Here is a 21,150-nt window from a genome sequence, read left to right as displayed (position 1 = left end):
CAATGTTTTATAATGTATTTGTTTAATATCCAAATTATCCCCTTGCTATTACACCTTTTACTGTGTAGTGTGTCCCACTATAATATAGTATTATATTAAATCTAGGGGTGTATTTCCCTAGCAGAAGCCAGCTCATGCTCAGGGGACACCCACAAGAACACCTACTCAGTATTTCAGCCAAGGATCAAGATAAGCCTGTACCTAAACATTTCATAGAGTATCTTAGAATGACTACCCTGTGACATGTCATCTCGAACACCAATCAAAGAATCAGTTGAACAATAAATAACTTTTTAAATTAATTATATAAGATCTTTTGGTGTCAATAAATGGTTAAGCTTTTTTATAATTCTATAAATTTTTCTCTCCTTTATATTATTAAATGTATTTATATTGTTTAACTCTTATGTTGTTTTTTATGAATATTTTTATTCTTTTTTTTGTTTTTTCTGTCTCAATCAGCACACTGATATATTTTGTCATTAACCAACGAGTTTTTTTTCTGGCTTGAAAAAGATAGTTTGCTGAAACGTCACAAAGAAAATTAGATAATATATAAAGTAAATTATCTCTAAATATATGATTTTTGTAGCATGTCACTTTAGCAATTTTTTTTTTAATTTTTATGTATTTTTTTCATGCCCATACCTACAAGATATCAGGGTACTAATCATTTGCACATGAACTGACAACATGAGAATCTGAGTGCACATATCATAATGCTGTTGAGTTTAAAAACAGCTGCGACAATGTTAGGCTTACAAACTAATGTCTGTTGTTTAACGATGAGTGATTGTAAGTTATTACAAAAGAATGTTTGGCAATTATATAATATTGGTATCAGCTTTCTTATCATTTACATTTAAAACTAAAGTGATACAATACACTAGGCAAAGGCTGCCTCGAAAGCACATGGAAAATTGGTATCAGTAAATTGGTAGAAACCTAGCGAAATAACTTTTTAAAAATATATCCAGCGTGCAGAGTAATTTTCATATTAAGATTAAAAATACTTTTATGCATCAGAAAATTGTCAAACGTCATGTGTGAACTCTTTATAAACCTACAGATAATTATCAAATATTTTCTAAAAAAAACTTTATAATTTATCTGTTATTTTCACTATTTAATCTCTATATATTGTCAATAGATTTAACCAATCTAGTAACCACCAAAAAAAGTAGGAAATAAAGGTTTTGTTTTTTTTCTTTCTAGAATTATTACGTGTTATCACTCAAAGACACAAATGTTTAGTTTAAATGTCATAACCTTAATAAATGTATATATATTTATTATATTGACATTCCAACCATTCCAGGCTAACATTACAGAAGTTATAATGATGTAACACATGTGCTCATATTGTCATACCCAGTAATATAAAGGCGACCTGTTTTGGCTATGCTTTAGTGGACTAGTAATAGTACTTTGTAAAATGTGACCATAGTAATAGTATTTTGTAAAATGGAGGATATGAAGCAAAGTTTTTTAGGTTTAATATATACATTTGAAATAACCAAAAAATCATAAATAATTATATTGATACCATAGAATTCCACTGTAATTTATCGAGCTTGGCAACTAAAATAATATGAAATTTTGAGTAGACTAAAGACTTAACTTACTTCCTTGAGGTCTTGTTTTGAAAAAAGGAAATGAGGAAGTGATACTTGAAAGTGGCTGAGAAAACCATCATTCACATGTCATAGACAGAAATAAGTGTATGTAAGGGAGCATTTCTGAAAATGCATAGATGTGAGTGGAGCTGCCACGTTTGAGTCGATATATGAGCAATATCTTAGCAACTGGAAAATATTGGTAATTAGTTTACACTCTTACTTTGTTAACATTGGTAACTTGAGTTCCTAATTTGTACAAAAATATAGGTGTTATATTTTGAAAACACAAATATCTAATTTTAAACTAGTGCTGCATTCAGCTTACAATGTGACACAAAAATCAATGATTAGATGTGTTTTTTTAATGTATACTTTTAAATTAAGAAATTAATACCAACTTTATAAACGTAAATTCATAAAATAGTCATTCAATTAAATTTTGAATTCAAGTCATTAAATGTCATGACATGGCCTTTGACCCATGACCTTACCAAGACCCTTCTTGATATGTTTGATTGCCAACAGTGTTCTCTTCAGGTTACATAATAAGAAACTCGAACGAATTATGTGTGACAATAAGACACTCGAACGAATTATGTGTGACAATAAGACACTCGAACGAATTATGTGTGACAATAAGACACTCTAACGAATTATGTGTGACAATAAGATACTCGAACGAATTATGTGTGACAATAAGATACTCTAACGAATTATGTGTGACAATAAGACACTCGAACGAATTATGTGTGACAATAAGACACTCGAACGAATTATGTGTGACAATAAGACACTCGAACGAATTATGTGTGACAATAAGACACTCGAACGAATTATGTGTGACAATAAGACACTCGAACGAATTATGTGTGACAATAAGACACTCGAACGAATTATGTGTGACAATAAGATACTCGAACGAATTATGTGTGACAATAAGACACTCGAACGAATTATGTGTGACAATAAGACACTCGAACGAATTATGTGTGACAATAAGACACTCGAACGAATTATGTGTGACAATAAGACACTCGAACGAATTATGTGTGACAATAAGACACTCGAACGAATTATGTGTGACAATAAGACACTCGAACGAATTATGTGTGACAATAAGACACTCGAACGAATTATGTGTGACAATACATTTATCGTGGAAATAATTGAAAAACTTTACGGTTTCTCTACAAGAAATTTATATACCAATTATAAATCAGTCATGGGAATATTAAGTTGTATTGAAACAAGTTCATAGGAAAAATTAATATGGGATCTTTTCTTAAAGAGAAGAATTATCAACCTGGACTTTAGTTCCAGGACAGTAAACACCAACACATGCTATCATTTCAAAATACATGATATAATGTATAAAGTGTGTTTCAATAGCTTGTATTTGAAGTTGTTACATAATTTAGTGATTTCTTGATGATGAGAAGTGCACTTGAAATAAAAATTGATAAGGAGAGAACAATGTTTCGACCTTCTTAGGTCATCTTCAGGTTCACCTTAATTTTAGCAATAATCAGATTGTTACAGTCTATACTTTTTAAGAGATATTGTTATTGAATTTTATATGAGAATTTTTTTTCGTTTCATTCTTCAAAGTACAATTCTTTTAAACTTTTTTAAAGTTCTTTTCTTTACAGAAAGGAGAAAGTATTATGGTGAAAGTGGCCACAGGTGGAAGCAGCCAAGAAATGGTAATTTTTTTGTTCATTTTTTGATTTATTAATCAATAAGACTGAATTTTACCATTAAATTACCACTTTCCTAATTACACATATTGGTATCTACCACTGTATGATGTTTATTGGTTCCTAATAAATAAGCAAGTTTTTAGATGCTAATTTGGTGGGTAAACTTCTAACAAAGGAAGACATTGTCTGAAATATGGCAAACTTATAAGGTAATTTAATTAGAAATTAATATCTTGACAAAAAATGCCTTATATTTTCTGATATTAACCTTATGGTAATAATAATGCTTACACAGATGTAAAAAAAAAAAATATTCATGTGGTAACATTATGACAAACATACTCAGTAGTCTCTTTATATGCAAAGATTTTTAATTAGATAAATTCTGTTGAAGTAAGGATTTTTCTCTTATTTTAATCATGAATGGTGAACATTAAACACCTCTGAAGCAGTTGGGAAATAAATATGTTTGTAGATTATGGAATTTTATTTTAGAATGATAAAAACTTACTTAGAATATTACTAGCTCAAAACTGAGAAATTGAGGCCTTTATCAGAAGTTTCACCAGTGTTATTTCATTGACTTTGTTGTTTGATTGTATTGGTTGGGTTTATTATATTTGAAGAAGTTACTTACAAAATACTATCTAAGCTTCTTGGAAGGACTAGTCCAAAATTTTCAATGTGTAGGAACTACTGATCACAATAGGAATCTCAAATGAAACATTAAAACCATTCACAGATGTAAGAGATCTCTTTTTCAGGTTTTGGTACATTGGTCAATTTTTGAATTGGTCTTTTATGGATGTTTGATGTACTGGAGTCAATGTAAACCTTTTTTCAGCAACTATGTATACAACTGTATATAAATATGGAATAAAAGCTTTATTTAAATGTTCCTGTTGCTAATTAAATTAAATGTAGAAGTTGAAAACTACAAATCTTATAATCTATTAATTAACACTGTACAATATTTATTTTTCATATTTTATAGGGATTAGCTACAAGCACAAAGTGTCAAAACCTGTATTCTGAGATTTTATTTCATATTTAATATTAGTGGCTGACCTATTCACATGTTTTCTGTCACAGGTCAATTCACTTGTATATATTTTGTAGCTGCCTATGGTCCTACGTGTACCTCACTTCAACTTTGACCCTATGTCAGTGTGCTATAAGCAGTATTCTCTACTAGGATTTGGTGACATTCTAGCTCCTGGTAAGTTGTGTTTTTATTTACATATAGACTAACAATGGAACCTTATGAACTGTGCTTCTGATTACAGAATTTTATTTTTCTCAATATAGTATTTTCACAGAGAAACTGGGCCCTAAAGTCGGGAACTTCCATCTTTAAGCATACATAAAAAATCTCCCACTTTTCTTGCCAGTAAACCAGCATGGCCTAATGGCAAATGAGTTTTATTGTGGAAGTTAAAGATTTAAATGCAACATTTTTCAAATTACATTTTTATTAGAAATCTATTACAGGAAGATCCACATTTTCACATGCCTTGTGTGATGATGAATTGGTAAACCTCTGTCCTGATTTTACATACATCTCAGAACATAGCTTCATTTAATACCTATATAATAATTCTTCACACACTTGACCACAACATAGCTTCATTTAGGACCTATATAACAATAATTCTACACACACTTGACCACAATATAGCTTCATTTAGTACCTGTATAATAATAATTCTACACACACTTGACCACAACATAGCTTCATTTAGTACCTGTATAATAATAATTCTACACACACTTGACCACAGCATAGCTTCATTTAGTACCTATATAATAATAATTCTACACACACTTGACCACAGCATAGCTTCATTTAGTGTCTATATAATAATAATTCTACACACACTTGACCACAGCATAGCTTCATTTAGTACTTATATAATAATAAATCTCCACACACTTGACCACAACGCAACTTTATAAGTACTTCGTCATGATTCACATGTACTCAACCACAACATAGCTTTATTTAGTACTTCTGTCCTTATTGGACACACACTTGACCACAACATAGCTTTATTTTAGTCCATATGTTCTGATTGGATGTGCACTTGACCACAACATAGCTTTATTTTAGTCCTTATATCCTGATTGGACATGTACTTGACCACAACATAGCTTCTTTTAGTGCACCTGTCATGATTTTACAAATACAACCATTACATAACCTCAATCAGTTTCTTTGTCTTTCAGATTCTCTTTAATAACAAACTTCTTTTTATATTCTTTGCCAGAGTATATATGTAATTATATAAATTTGTATAACTGTATGGATAGATATGGATTTATTTTAGTTTTGTTTTATCGTTGCAGGTCTCTTGGTTGCATACTGTCATGGATATGACTTGTTAGTTGGAAACAGGAGAGTCTATTTTATCACAACAGCTGTTTGTATGTAAACTCTTTCATGGTCTTCAGATGTAAAGACAAAACGTTGGCTATTGTTTAGTTATTTTTATAAACATATCATTGACTTTCTCTTGAGACCCGGCATGGCCAGGTGTATGAAGCACTTGACTTGTAATCTGAGGGTCGCGGGTTAGAATCCCTATCACACAAACATGCTTGCCCTTATAGCCATAGGGGCATTATAATGTGATGGTCAGTCCCACTATTCATTGGTAAAAGAGTAGCCCAAGAGTTGGCAGTGGGTGGTGATGACTAGCTGCCTTCCCTCTAGTCTTACACTGCTAAATTAGGGACAGCTAGTGCAGATAGCCTTGGAGTAGCTTTGACTTTCTCTTGATATCCAGGTAAACATATGAGTAATTCTTTTTCGGTGGCCATTTTATTTTTGAGTAATTGGTGATAATCTTAGAGGTTGTGTTAACAACTAGATGCTAACCTGTCATGTGGAGAACAAAGATATATGCAATTTGTAAAGATTGACATATGATAATCATTTAACCTAAATGATCACATAATGTTTATATTTAATTCTGTTTAACTAACAAGAAAACAACAGCAGTCTTAAAACAGCTGTTGAACTTCTTTTGAGTAATATCTTCTGTTCAAGCATATACAGTTAAGTAAATCCTGGCTTTAGACATTTTAAATAGTAGATGAACACATTTTAACTGGTAATATATACATACAGTTGGAAATACTACTTTCTTCTCTTTTGCACAAATTTAACTGTATAGTACAGTCATGTTGATAGTTTATATTAACTGTATAGTACAGTCATGTTGATAGTTTATATTAACTGTATAGTACAGTCATGTTGATAGTTTATATTAACTGTATAGTACAGTCATGTTGATAGTTTATATTGCAATTATCTGTCATCAAACTAATCAGACAGTGCTGTACAGCATGTTGCCTATAATACAAGAAGTTGTACTATTCCCAGCATTAGTGTGGTGGATACTCTCGTGGCTTTGAGATCAGATGTGCCACATGAGAAACAAGTAAAAACAAAGTCGTAGCTGATGGAGACAACTCCATGTAATGAAACTGAGTTAAAATTTTATTTCAATAGGAATTAAATGGATACTCTGAAGGGGAAATTTGAAACTAATACTGTTGATATAAGTAGTTGAAATTGAAATCTCAAACTTTTCAAAACTAATGTTACATAATTTAGAATATACACTTTACTTGGTATGCAAGAAACCAGCAGAGAAACTTTGTGAGCACAAGTGGAAATGTTACCTCCACAAATTTGTACATAATAATACAAATCAGCTTCAATAGATATGCATCTGTTTAAAAACCACTACCAGTAATGAAACCAATAGATGGAATAAACAGACTGCATGAATATGCTCTTAGCAGATTAATACAAATTCTTGTTGCTTGGCAATAACCACTGATGGTTTGATTGATGGCCAAGAGGTGAATGAATTTACAATTATTGTACATCTATCATAAGAGTGCTTTAGGACCAGTATAATTATGGGCTACGTCTTGGTTAGTGATGTTAGAAATCTACTAAAACTAATGGTACCATAACTGCTAATAGAAGCATAATCTAATCTTTCATATTATTCTCTTGGGAACAAAACACTCATGGATTTCTGTACATGATCACTACTCCTAGCATATTATATTTTTATGAAAATTAACACTTAATAATGTTGACATAGTCATGAGAGAGAAAGTGGTTAACTCATTCATCACAAGTAAACTTTTCTACTGTTCTGAATTTGGACCACACCTTTCATGTATATATCTGTAAGTACATGCCACTTATTGGCATAATGTATGAAAGAAAACTATGAAACTGTTTTAAATTTATCAATGACTCATCTGTTATTTGTTTGTCAAACTTTGTAAAACTAATGGAAACTGTGAGCTGGTTTTGACTATAAATTTGTGTTTCATCCTGTTTAAGAACTCAAAATCTTGAATCCTCGCAAATACTTTTGTTGCACATTTTCTGTTAATTTGTTTATGTACCTGCATGTGGTATTAAACATGATTAGAGGTGTCTTGTTAAAATAAATGCCATAATAAACTACTGTTGATCAATGTGTTTATATAGATAATATTGTTTTCAAAGAAATACAAAACAGAGAAGTAAGAAGTGTTTATCTTGTAACTTACTATACAGTCACCTCTTAACTATATTTTCACAAGAAAAAATAAAACATATTAGCCTGTCTTTATAAGATATCACACCCATCTTCGTAATGACTATAATAATCCTCCTCTGAACCCTTTCCAATAGTGTTTCACTTAACACTAGGTAGAGCTAATTTTATATTTGTATACGTTGGACTTTAATTAATTACCACACAATTTTTCTGAATATTCTCTATTTTGACGTTCCTTTATACTTAGTATCATATGTATATTAAAGTAGAATTACTGATTGATGATGTGTACATTGTCTTTAACTTAATACTTATACTTAGTATCATATATATATTAAAGTAGAATTACTGATTCATGATGTAGAATGTTGATGATGTGTACATTGTGTTTAACTTAATACTTATACTTAGTATCTTATGTATATTAAAGTAGAATTACTGATTGATGATGTGTACATTGTCTTTAACTTAATAGTTATACTTAGTATCATATGTATATTAAAGTAGAATTACTGATTGATGATATGTACATTGTGTTTAACTTAATACTTGTACTTAGTATCATATGTATATTAAAGTAGAATTACTGATTGATGATGTGTACATTGTGTTTAACTTAATACTTATACTTAGTATCATATGTATATTAAAGTAGAATTACTGATTGATGATGTGTACATTGTGTTTAACTTAATACTTATACTTAGTATCATATGTATATTAAAGTAGAATTACTGATTGATGATATGTACATTGTGTTTAACTTAATACTTATACTTAGTATCATATGTATATTAAAGTAGAATTACTGATTGATGATGTGTACATTGTGTTTAACTTAATACTTATACTTAGTATCTTATGTATATTAAAGTAGAATTACTGATTGATGATATGTACATTGTGTTTAACTTATTACTTAGTATCTTATGTATATTAAAGTAGAATTACTGATTGATGATGTGTACATTGTCTTTAACTTAATACTTATACTTAGTATCATATGTATATTAAAGTAGAATTACTGATTGATGATATGTACATTGTGTTTAACTTAATACTTATACTTAGTATCTTATGTATATTAAAGTAGAATTACTGATTGATGATGTGTACATTGTGTTTAACTTAATACTTATACTTAGTATCATATGTATATTAAAGTAGAATTACTGATTGATGATGTGTACATTGTGTTTAACTTATTACTTAGTATCTTATGTATATTAAAGTAGAATTACTGATTGATGATATGTACATTGTGTTTAACTTATTACTTAGTATCTTATGTATATTAAAGTAGAATTACTGATTGATGATATGTACATTGTGTTTAACTTAATACTTGTACTTAGTATCATATGTATATTAAAGTAGAATTACTGATTGATGATGTGTACATTGTGTTTAACTTAATACTTATACTTAGTATCATATGTATATTAAAGTAGAATTACTGATTGATGATGTGTACATTGTCTTTAACTTAATACTTATACTTAGTATCATATGTATATTAAAGTAGAATTACTGATTGATGATGTGTACATTGTGTTTAACTTAATACTTATACTTAGTATCATATGTATATTAAAGTAGAATTACTGATTGATGATGTGTACATTGTGTTTAACTTAATACTTATACTTAGTATCATATGTATATTAAAGTAGAATTACTGATTGATGATGTGTACATTGTGTTTAACTTAATACTTATACTTAGTATCATATGTATATTAAAGTAGAATTACTGATTGATGATGTGTACATTGTGTTTAACTTAATACTTAGTACTTAGTATCATATGTATATTAAAGTAGAATTACTGATTGATGATGTGTACATTGTCTTTAACTTAATACTTTGATACTTAGTATCATATGTATATTAAAGTAGAATTACTGATTGATGATGTGTACATTGTGTTTAACTTAATACTTATACTTAGTATCATATGTATATTAAAGTAGAATTACTGATTGATGATGTGTACATTGTGTTTAACTTAATACTTATACTTAGTATCATATGTATATTAAAGTAGAATTACTGATTGATGATGACGTGTACATTGTGTTTAACTTAATACTTATACTTAGTATCATATGTATATTAAAGTAGAATTACTGATTGATGATGTGTACATTGTGTTTAACTTAATACTTATACTTAGTATCTTATGTATATTAAAGTAGAATTACTGATTGATGATGTGTACATTGTGTTTAACTTAATACTTATACTTAGTATCTTATGTATATTAAAGTAGAATTACTGATTGATGATGTGTACATTGTGTTTAACTTAATACTTATACTTAGTATCATATGTATATTAAAGTAGAATTACTGATTGATGATGTGTACATTGTGTTTAACTTAATAGTTACACTTAGTATCATATGTATATTAAAGTAGAATTACTGATTGATGATGTGTACATTGTGTTTAACTTAATACTTATACTTAGTATCATATGTATATTAAAGTAGAATTACTGATTGATGATGTGTACATTGTGTTTAACTTAATACTTATACTTAGTATCATATGTATATTAAAGTAGAATTACTGATTGATGATGTGTACATTGTGTTTAACTTAATACTTATACTTAGTATCATATGTATATTAAAGTAGAATTACTGATTGATGATGTGTACATTGTGTTTAACTTAATACTTATACTTAGTATCATATGTATATTAAAGTAGAATTACTGATTGATGATGTGTACATTGTGTTTAACTTAATAGTTATACTTAGTATCATATGTATATTAAAGTAGAATTACTGATTGATGATGTGTACATTGTGTTTAACTTAATACTTATACTTAGTATCTTATGTATATTAAAGTAGAATTACTGATTGATGATGTGTACATTGTGTTTAACTTAATAGTTATACTTAGTATCATATGTATATTAAAGTAGAATTACTGATTGATGATGTGTACATTGTGTTTAACTTAATACTTGTACTTAGTATCATATGTATATTAAAGTAGAATTACTGATTGATGATGTGTACATTGTGTTTAACTTATTACTTATACTTAGTATCATATGTATATTAAAGTAGAATTACTGATTGATGATGTGTACATTGTGTTTAACTTATTACTTATACTTAGTATCATATGTATATTAAAGTAGAATTACTGATTGATGATGTGTACATTGTGTTTAACTTAATACTTGTACTTAGTATCATATATATATTAAAGTAGAATTACTGATTGATGATGTGTACATTGTGTTTAACTTATTACTTATACTTAGTATCATATGTATATTAAAGTAGAATTACTGATTGATGATGTGTACATTGTGTTTAACTTATTACTTATACTTAGTATCATATGTATATTAAAGTAGAATTACTGATTGATGATGTGTACATTGTGTTTAACTTAATACTTATACTTAGTATCATATATATATTAAAGTAGAATTACTGATTGATGATGTGTACATTGTGTTTAACTTATTACTTATACTTAGTATCTTATGTATATTAAAGTAGAATTACTGATTGATGATGTGTACATTGTGTTTAACTTAATACTTGTACTTAGTATCATATGTATATTAAAGTAGAATTACTGATTGATGATATGTACATTGTGTTTAACTTATTACTTATACTTAGTATCATATGTATATTAAAGTAGAATTACTGATTGATGATGTGTACATTGTGTTTAACTTATTACTTATACTTAGTATCTTATGTATATTAAAGTAGAATTACTGATTGATGATGTGTACATTGTGTTTAACTTAATACTTGTACTTAGTATCATATGTATATTAAAGTAGAATTACTGATTGATGATATGTACATTGTGTTTAACTTATTACTTATACTTAGTATCTTATGTATATTAAAGTAGAATTACTGATTGATGATGTGTACATTGTGTTTAACTTATTACTTATTATTCTAAATGTGTGTTAGGTAACATGAATGTTACTTTAACAATGACATGAAAAGCTGTACTACAGCAACAACATCCAACATTTGATTTTGTTATAATTACTTGTGTTGTATTTTAGGTTACGGTTTGGGTCTGATAATCACATTTGTTGGCCTGTATTTGATGACAACTCCACAGCCTGCATTACTATATTTAGTTCCTGTCACTTTGATACCTCCTTTGTTACTAGGTTTGGTACGAAAAGAACTTACCCTTATCTGGAATGGTTATAAGGTATGGTGCATTTATTTAAATTAAGAGTTATATGAATTTTTGTCTGTTTTAACCAATATGTTGTGATGAAAATACAGTATGGGGCTTTTTTTATTGCATTCTAATAGCATAGATTTCTTTTTTTCAGAAGTAGTTAAGCCTAACTGAAAAAAACTAAAGGGGAAACCAAACTTTACTAGAGAAAATCTTTTTAAAATATCAGTAAAACAATGCATGCATTTTTAGACATTTTTTTTGGAAAGCTTTCCATGTAGATCAACTCTTTTGATAATTTTCATATTTTGTACATAAACAGCTAGAGTATGTTATATTAAAAACACAGTGTCGTTTCTGGTGTTGCTTTATCTGATGTCATGACCATACCTTTTGTTACCGTGGTCTGCAGTGTAGTTTTCATTACAAAAGTCTATTGTACTGAAAGCACACTCACCCACTTTGCTAGTTTTTTACGTACCATCATGTGTATGAGGAGCTCTTGGTAGGAATTTATTACATAGACCACTAGATGAAACTAATAAAATTAGTGAGAAACTTTACAGTGAGGTTAAGATTTCAACTGTTTATTAAGTTACAAATATGGCTGATTTTATTTTCAGCATATTGACTCGGAAATGCTAGAGTAAAACCATGAGGGATAAAGGTTTCTGGAAACTGTTCAAGATGGATTTCTTCACCAATTGGTCAAGGAATCTACTGGAAATAATGCTATCTTAGATTTACTGATAACTTCTGATACAGGAATGTTTGAAACCATAAAAACTGTGGAATACCTTGGTACAAGTGATCATTGCTGTATTAGGTTTGATGTTTTGTTGCATATGGAAATCAGGAATAATGATAGTTTGATTCCAAATTTCAAAAAATAAATTTTCAAGTGATGCAACAAGAACTACCTTTGGTCAATTGGTTAGCTGAGTAATTTGGAGACACTAAGAAAATGTGGAAATTTTTTAAAGAAAATATTTCAATGTTCAAAACATATTTCCTTACAGAAAAAAATGGTAGCTGTGAGTAAAAACCCAAGTGGCTCATAAAGGGTATAAAAGAGAGAAAACAGTATCACAAATTTAAGAAATTTAAATTAACTCATATTATAGAAGATTTAGAAGGTTATAGAAGATGAAGAAAGTTGGTCAAATAGAAAATTAGGACATCCAAAAATATGTATGAAAAATATTTGGCTGAATACATAAAAATTAACAGGAAGGATTTTTTAAGCAGCATTAGAAGTAAACAAAATGTTAGGATGAAGATAAGACCCTTGAGGGATGACAGAGGAAGGCTTGTATCTGATAATTATATAATGGTTAGGTTATTAACTTCCGTTTTTCTTCAGTTTTACTAATGAAGACTTAAACAGTATTTCTCAACTTGAACAACTGGCAGATGGAAACAAAGTTGAACAAGACAACTGAATAAATTCTGAGCTTGTTAAAATAAATAGGGAAGTTCAAAGAATGATAAGGCTTCTGGGCCAGGTGATATTTCCCTGAGGGTTTTAGGGAGGTCAGGAATTGGATATGTGATGCACTTGCCACAATTTTTGTAAGTCCTTGAATAGTGCACAAGTACCAGTATATTGGAAATTATCCAATGGTCACTCCTGTCTTTGAATGAGGTAATAGAAGTTGTCCTAGTAATTCTAGGCCTATTAGTCTTATATCAGTTGTGGGAAAAGTCTGATCAAATATACATTGCAAAATTATTTAACAAAGATTAGTGTTATTGGATAGTTAATATGCTTTCATTAAGGGAAGATTTTTCCTTACAAATCTTTTGACGTGTGTTGAAAATGTTACTGTATGTGGAGACAAGGGTAAAGGTGTGGATTTTAATTTTTAGAAGGCATTTGATGAAGTACCACACAAAAGGTTTGTAAAGAAACATATCTCTCTAGGTGTGAGTGTAACTTGTAAAGAAACATCTCTATAGGTGTGAGTGTAACTTGTAAAGAAACATAACTCTCTAGGTGTGAGTGTAACTAATCAAAGTTAAAAGAGTGGCTTGACAGAAGAAAGTACAAGGATGTTATTAATGGAGTTCAGTCAAACTGGATTAATGTTGCATGTGATGTAACTCGGAGCACTCAGTCTTAGGACCATTGCTATTTTTGATTTTCATTAATGACATTGATGAAGGAATGGTCAATAAATTGCTTAGATTTGCAGATTATATTAAGGTCTTGGTTGTCATTGGCTGTGAAGAGGATGCTGCTGATTTACAAAAGGATTTAAATCATTTAGTGAGTTGGTTAAATAAATGGGAAATGGGGTTTAATTATGATAAATGCAAGATATTGCATGTAGGTTGTTGTAATTTGAATTATAAGTGTAATTTTTTTGGAGAATAACCTTAATTGCATTATGAAAGAGAAAGATTTTGGTGTAATGGTTGGCCAGTCTCTTAAGCACCAACAGAAGATTATAGTCACTGTATGGTGGTCTGTGGCTGGTATTATCCATTACAGCTTGCTCAGCCAGGGCCAGAATATCCCTGTGGAGGTTTACTGTCAATAATAATAATAATATATATATATATATTCAAACATCTAAGCACACCCTCTACATTCCTATACTCAATTACACAATCCCCTTCAAACTTATGGTCAGCTACTGGTCAGTTACCTCTTTCCTTCTTTGTGAACCTGACGATGACCGAAAAGGTCGAACGTTAAGCTCCTCTATGTAAAAAAAATGTTTCTCAACCCAAACCAGCCTTTTTTACATATATATTTTCTATACAAGTGGGGTTTCTCGTCATCACTGTCAAGAATTAGAAGAAATGCATAGAAAGTTGCATGAAAGGATGCCAGCACTAGTCAATCTTGCTTCATGATGATGATGAGCTCCAGAAGCTCAATAAATTGGGCTATAAAACATTGTCTCATCCTCCTTACTCACTAGGCCTTTTCAAGCACTTGGACAACTTGTTACAGGACAAAAGATTCAACTACAGAGCAGCAGCAGGGAATGGCTGTTCTAGTTTTATCATCATGATGTAAATAATCTTGTTTCTCATTGGCACAAGTGTGTAGATTCAGTAGGTTCCTATTTTGATTAATGAAGTTGCTTTTGAATTTTTTTATTCCTTATTAAAGTTACAATTTAAAATCTACCATTATTTTTTGAACACCCTAATAATTTCATTTATATATACATATGTATATATAGGTCACTGATTGGGTCACATTTGGAGTATTTTGTTCAGAGGAAGGTTACTAAAATGGTACCTAGGATGGAGAAGTTGTCATATAAGGAAACATTAAGATCCTTAAAATTATTTTCTTTTGAAAAATGAAGAGTTAGAGAGGATCTGATTGAAGTGTTTAAGATTGTAACGGGAATTGATGTTGATGGATCAACATTTTTTATACTTAAGAGAGGATAATTATGGAACTATGGAATACAAATATAGATTTAAGCAAGGTAGAAGCTGTCTTCAGCTAATAAGATTTTATTTTTCAAATAGGATGATTGGTCTGTGGAATAGGTTGCCTTCAGATGTCGTGGTGGCAGTAAATTTGAGTTACTTTAAAAGCTTGATAAAGGCTGACTTTACTTTTTTTTAGATTTATTTATTTAATGAATTTATTTGAGTGTAGAGGATGGAACAGTCAAGATGGACCAACAAGTCCCTTGTTCCTAAACATTATCTTATGTTTGTTACCAGTAGGCACTAGTCAAATTTTCCAAGTGATAGACACTATTTTGCATTAATACCATTCTTTGAATTTAATGATAAATATCTTTGAACAGCCAGACAAGGAAACGGTGTTTCACAAAAGTGACGTTATGGTAAAACAACCAACAACAAGTTGATATGGCTATATGAATGACGTTATGGTAAAACAACCAACAACAAGTTGATATGGCTATATGAATGACGTTATGGTAAAACAACCAACAACAAGTTGATATGGCTATGTGAATGACGTTATGGTAAAACCAACAACAAGTTGATATGGCTGTATGAATGACGTTATGGTAAAACAACCAACAAAAAAGTTGATATGGCTATGTGAATGACGTTATGGTAAAACAACCAACAAAAAAGTTGATATGGCTATGTGAATGACGTTATGGTAAAACAACCAACAAAAAAAGTTGATATGGCTATGTGAATGACGTTATGGTAAAACAACCAACAACAAGTTGATATGGCTGTATGAATGACGTTATGGTAAAACAACCAACAACAAGTTGATATGGCTATATGAATGACGTTATGGTAAAACAACCAAAAACAAGTTGATATGGCTAGGTGAATGACGTTATGGTAAAACAACGAACAACAAGTTGATATGGCTATATGAATGATGTTATGGTAAAACAACAACAAGTTGATATGGCTGTATGAATGACGTTATGGTAAAACAACCAACAACAAGTTGATATGGCTGTATGAATGACGTTATGGTAAAACAACCAACAACAAGTTGATATGGCTGTATGAATGACGTTATGGTAAAACAACCAACAACAAGTTGATATGGCTATATGAATAAGCTGTTTTGTATATATTAAAAATGGAATGATATACACTATTTCAGATGGTGGAGGTCCTGTCAAAGTGGCTAGTCAGTGTAATTTAATAGTTTGAAATAACAATGTATTATTTTGTTGAACATTTAGTAACTGTTTGAAAAGTATTAGTTTTAATTTTGTTGTAGAAACAACTAATGTCTAATGCATTACATTTGTCTTTAACTTGTCAGAATAACTTGTCCTGATTTCCTCTGTTTAGCAGAGTGTGTGAATGAAACAGAGGAAAATCTTTGACTTGAAACTGTTCATATGTCTTTCATACCTTTTATGGATTTACAATTTTTAGAAAATGTATAGAAATTTGGAATGAGAAATTGATAGTTGCAAATGGCTGTAAAGTATGTCCTGACAGTATGTGTTGATTTTTATCTAAAAACTAATTTGTTGCAGTCAGTACTGTATATGTACCCACACAATTAGGCAGAATTCCCTTACGAATGCACAGTGTTATATTTAAAGTACACATAAACAACTTGAATGATGTGTCTTTTCTTTTCAGCGTGCCGACAATGCAGAGAATGAGCGAGATTCAGCTAATCCTCCAGTAGAGATTGTAGAGCCTGTAACACCTGTTACCAATAGTGAGGAGAGAAAACCGGTTCTTTCTGGAGAAGGTACCAGTGAACATGCAGAATACAAGAATTTGCTGCATTCATAATTAGGGATACAAGAAAACTATTCACAAAATTAATTGTATAAAGATTTTCCCTACTTTAGAATTTGACTTCAGTCACAACTGCCAATATGCATGGCTGAAAATATCACACATCATTTATACCACACACAAGTAATTACCTGTGGCTTGGAGAGGAGTATTTGATTACATTTTATATCACACTTCTATATTTAGTTGTGTCATACTGATGTGAGTTGAATTCTTCAAAGTGTATTTGTTGTAGAACAATTGTTTCAGTTTGTCACTTTTGAAAATCTCTAAAGCATTTCATTTTCTTTTTTTGAGCCAATCTGTTTTTTCAATACTATGAAGAGGGTACCAGTTTTAAAGAGTTTTAACCTCATAGTTAGCCCTTATTTTTACTAAAACTCCTATTGAAGTGATTAAGTTTGCTATAAAAAATGACTGAAGAAAGCAAGCTAGTGTAGTGTATTGATTCTGCTATATTTACTTGTTGCAAATACTTATAAATATGGATTCCATGTTGTTGTTGTTGTTTGTTTCTAGTACAGGAAATGAACAGTAAAATATTTTAGTTTCAGTAACTTATGCGAAAAGATGTGGGTAAAATCTCATCTTTCTATGACATTGTTGTTACAATTATTATTAACCATTCATAGTGAATATTATTTGTGTTGTCAGTGAAGTGTTAACAAGAAATGCTAATTAACTTGGCTTTTAATTTCTGTATCTTTTCCTGCAGTAGAGGCCTGGTGGTTAAGGCAATCGACTCGTAATCGATGTAGCAACGATACAAATGTAATCCCTAATATCTTGTTTGTGAAAGATTGATATCAGTCAATTTTACATCTCATTCATTTTTCAATATTTTCTCAATGCAGTGTTTCAATAGACATAGGAAGGTTGCATTTATAGCCAAGTTCTAAATACAGTGTGGTTCCAACTGTAATATTTATTATTTTATTATTACTGGCTGATAATTCCAGTTTCATTCTGCACAATTGTTTTGGTTTTCGAATTATCATCTAATAAAAGAGAAGCAGAAAATAGAAGAAGAAATTCATACTTTTACTGTAATATTTACAGAAATTACCACAACTTGTGACTCAGTAATTGGCCCGGCATGGCCAAGAGTGTTAAGGCATGCGACTCGTAATCTGAGGGTTGCGGGTTCGCATCCCCATCGCGCCAAACATGCTCGCCCTTTCAGCAGTGGGGGCGTTATAATGTGACGGTCAATCCCACTATTCGTTGGTAAAAGAGTAGCCCAAGAGTTGGCGGTGGGTGGTGATGACTAGCTGCCTTCCCTCTGGTCTTAACACTGCTAAATTAGGGATGGCTAGCGCAGATAGCCTTCGTGTAGCTTTGCGCAAAATACAAACAGAATAAACCACATCCTGCAGTAGAAATATGGTAATATAATATCTGGTACATAGGAATCTTGAGGACTTTTATCTTGTAGTCTGCTCATAAAGGTAAGAGTTCACTTATGAGTTACAACGTGCATGTTATAACCGAGTTTTGTTCATGAAATAAATGGGTGTACGATACTCTCATGTGTTAGATACTTTACATGATGGTACATGTCAGTAACTGGAAGTGGAAGAAATAACTTAAGTACCAGTTTTTTTTATAACCATAAAATAATTCTTAAACATCAAGTAACCAAGTTCTTATGTATGTGTTTATAATGTTCAGGTTTTGTTACTGTACGTTACATTGTACTAGTTAAGATCAAATAATTAATCTTTCTCCAAATTAAAAAAAGAACAAAAAACATCGAACAAAGATATTTACACTATATATAAAAATACATTTTATAAATCAGTTTCAGATAAACCAGGTTTTAAAATGTTAATTTCTGTGTTTAGAAAATTTGTTTAGTGGTGACCTGATGCACGTGACGTCTAAATCCAGTATAGGTAGAAAGAAAAACTACATTTAGTAACGAATTTTCAGCACCCTCTAAACGTTTCGTTGGTAACACTTGGAAACTAAAAAATCTTTGGTCGTTAATAAAAAATCAGTGTTAGTTGACTTTAAACTATAAATATTTATAATTCACCCAACATTTTGGAAATACCAAAGAGTACGTGAATATTGTTATACAAACTAGAAATGTGTACAACAGAGGCCTTCTGTGAGGCGTCTTTTGACCACTAGATGGTGTTTTCGTAATGCCTACTATCAAAATATCGATGAAAACGTGTGGTTGTACTATGCTCATTGTTGTTGATTTTGAAATTGTGCCGACCAGCAAAGCCCCAGTATATGCTCAGTAACAACATTAACTCAATCCGCTCTGCTAACTTAAAGCGAACATGATAAAAGACGTAACTTTCTACATATACCACTGAAAGAACGTAGGCATCGATTTGTACCTGAACAACACTGACGGCCAAACGACGTGTCTCCATTTGTGTTTTGTGTGCTATTTAGTTTTCGGATGTGATGATGTTGGGCGAATTATAAATCATCTCAACTGTTTTAATTTTCAAAACTTTCCATTGTAAAATGTATTTGAACTTCACAATATGAATTTAAAACTTTATCTCTAAAGTCCCTTTAAATTGAAATTTCAGTATTTCTAAGAAATGTTTTATGGTGAAACATGAAACGTTCCTAGTTTTTCTTTGAGTATGTAGCCAATCTAAGTTTCAAGATTTGCTTTGTATGTACGTTTAGCACATTTAGAAAGCAAGGTTCAGGTATTTTTTTTCTGTTTCCGTAAACGAAACTTGGTTATTTAGCGTGCTTTTGTAAGGTGTGTAGTTTCTGAGAATTAAACCGTTGTTGTTAAAAGTATATTACAGAGGAAAATAAAAGGTTCTAAGGGAAATACTGCTGATATTTTGTGATGGTATACATTTGAGGTATGAAACTAAGAAAACACGTTTTACGTACAAATACGGGCGAGTTTGTTGACATGTTAAAATAACTAAAACAAAATATCGTAATGCCTTGTGAATTATTCCGTAATTTGTGTCGACAGTTGAATCAGATCATTAGTTGAACTAAAACTCAGTAATATCCACTTATAATAATAACAACATACAGAAATGTCTGTTTTCAACCAGAACGAGTGACTGATAGTTATTTCTTATAAGACTCAAATAAAACGGTTTTCGTTTTTTAGTAATAGTTTAAAAGAATGACAGGACTTTGAACATTAGTTGGAATTACAGACGTGAAGTCAGTTAACGAATTCCTTGAAATATTTTTAAAAGTAATTCTTTTCTCCCTTTAGTATTTTGATATATTTTTTTATCTAAAACCTCATGGTTTTTTAAAATGGTTTGTCGAAACAGAAAATTTTACCATCGCATCATATGAAAATAAACTTGAGTTGATTAATAGAAACACGAATAAAGGCTTAAGTGATGTAATATATAATTATGTAAACTGATTGAAAGAAGTAGTAGTCCATGAAGCTGAATATAAACTTTATTGGAAGAAAAGTTTCACGTGCAATACAGTGGTATAAAAGTACAGCTTTGGTGAGCTAATTGCAAAGAAAGAAATGTTGGTCCCGAAATAAACATGAATCGCGTAGTATAAATCAAGACAACTTGATGTCAAGAATGAATACACAAATAAAACCTAGTAGTGCAGAAGAACGAATATGATTATATAAGTTATTTTAGGGAATACATATTAGTTTTAATTAACCCAAACCAGATTATATTTCTGATCATAACGTTTCATTTGATAGATTTTTAAAGATGTGCATTTTGTAAACTAACATAAAATGTATTAATAAATTTACACACAAATACAAAGAGCAACAAAATGCTACACAAAATAGCGATTTCAAAACCACAGTAACAATGTATGTCAGAAATTTATGAGTTGTTGGTAATTA

The 21,150-nt window shown here is 30.2% G+C and overlaps 1 protein-coding gene across 7 annotated transcripts in view; it reads left to right on the top strand.

Annotated features, from left to right (window-relative positions):
• The window catches only part of LOC143249865 (signal peptide peptidase-like 2B), a 69,828-nt gene extending 49,701 nt beyond the window's left edge, over positions 1-20,127 (top strand). For 4 of the 7 annotated variants that reach the window (XM_076500431.1, XM_076500428.1, XM_076500430.1 and 1 more), the window contains 5 exons: positions 3,254-3,322; positions 4,439-4,538; positions 5,666-5,743; positions 11,953-12,107; positions 17,151-20,127. In XM_076500431.1, coding sequence (XP_076356546.1) covers positions 3,254-3,322; positions 4,439-4,538; positions 5,666-5,743; positions 11,953-12,107; positions 17,151-17,309 — 561 coding nt within the window. In that variant the 3' untranslated portion in view covers positions 17,310-20,127. Of the gene's footprint in view, positions 1-3,253; positions 3,323-4,438; positions 4,539-5,665; positions 6,106-11,952; positions 12,108-17,150 lie in introns of those variants that run through there. The other 3 variants (XM_076500432.1, XM_076500429.1, XR_013028014.1) reach the window with 2 other exon arrangements.
• The last annotated feature ends 1,023 nt before the right edge of the window (positions 20,128-21,150 follow it).

The sequence above is a fragment of the Tachypleus tridentatus genome, chromosome 4 (genome assembly GCF_004210375.1).
Source record: "Tachypleus tridentatus isolate NWPU-2018 chromosome 4, ASM421037v1, whole genome shotgun sequence".
In the NCBI taxonomy this organism is placed as follows: domain Eukaryota; kingdom Metazoa; phylum Arthropoda; class Merostomata; order Xiphosura; family Limulidae; genus Tachypleus; species Tachypleus tridentatus.
This window is presented reverse-complemented; position numbering and strand designations above follow the sequence as displayed.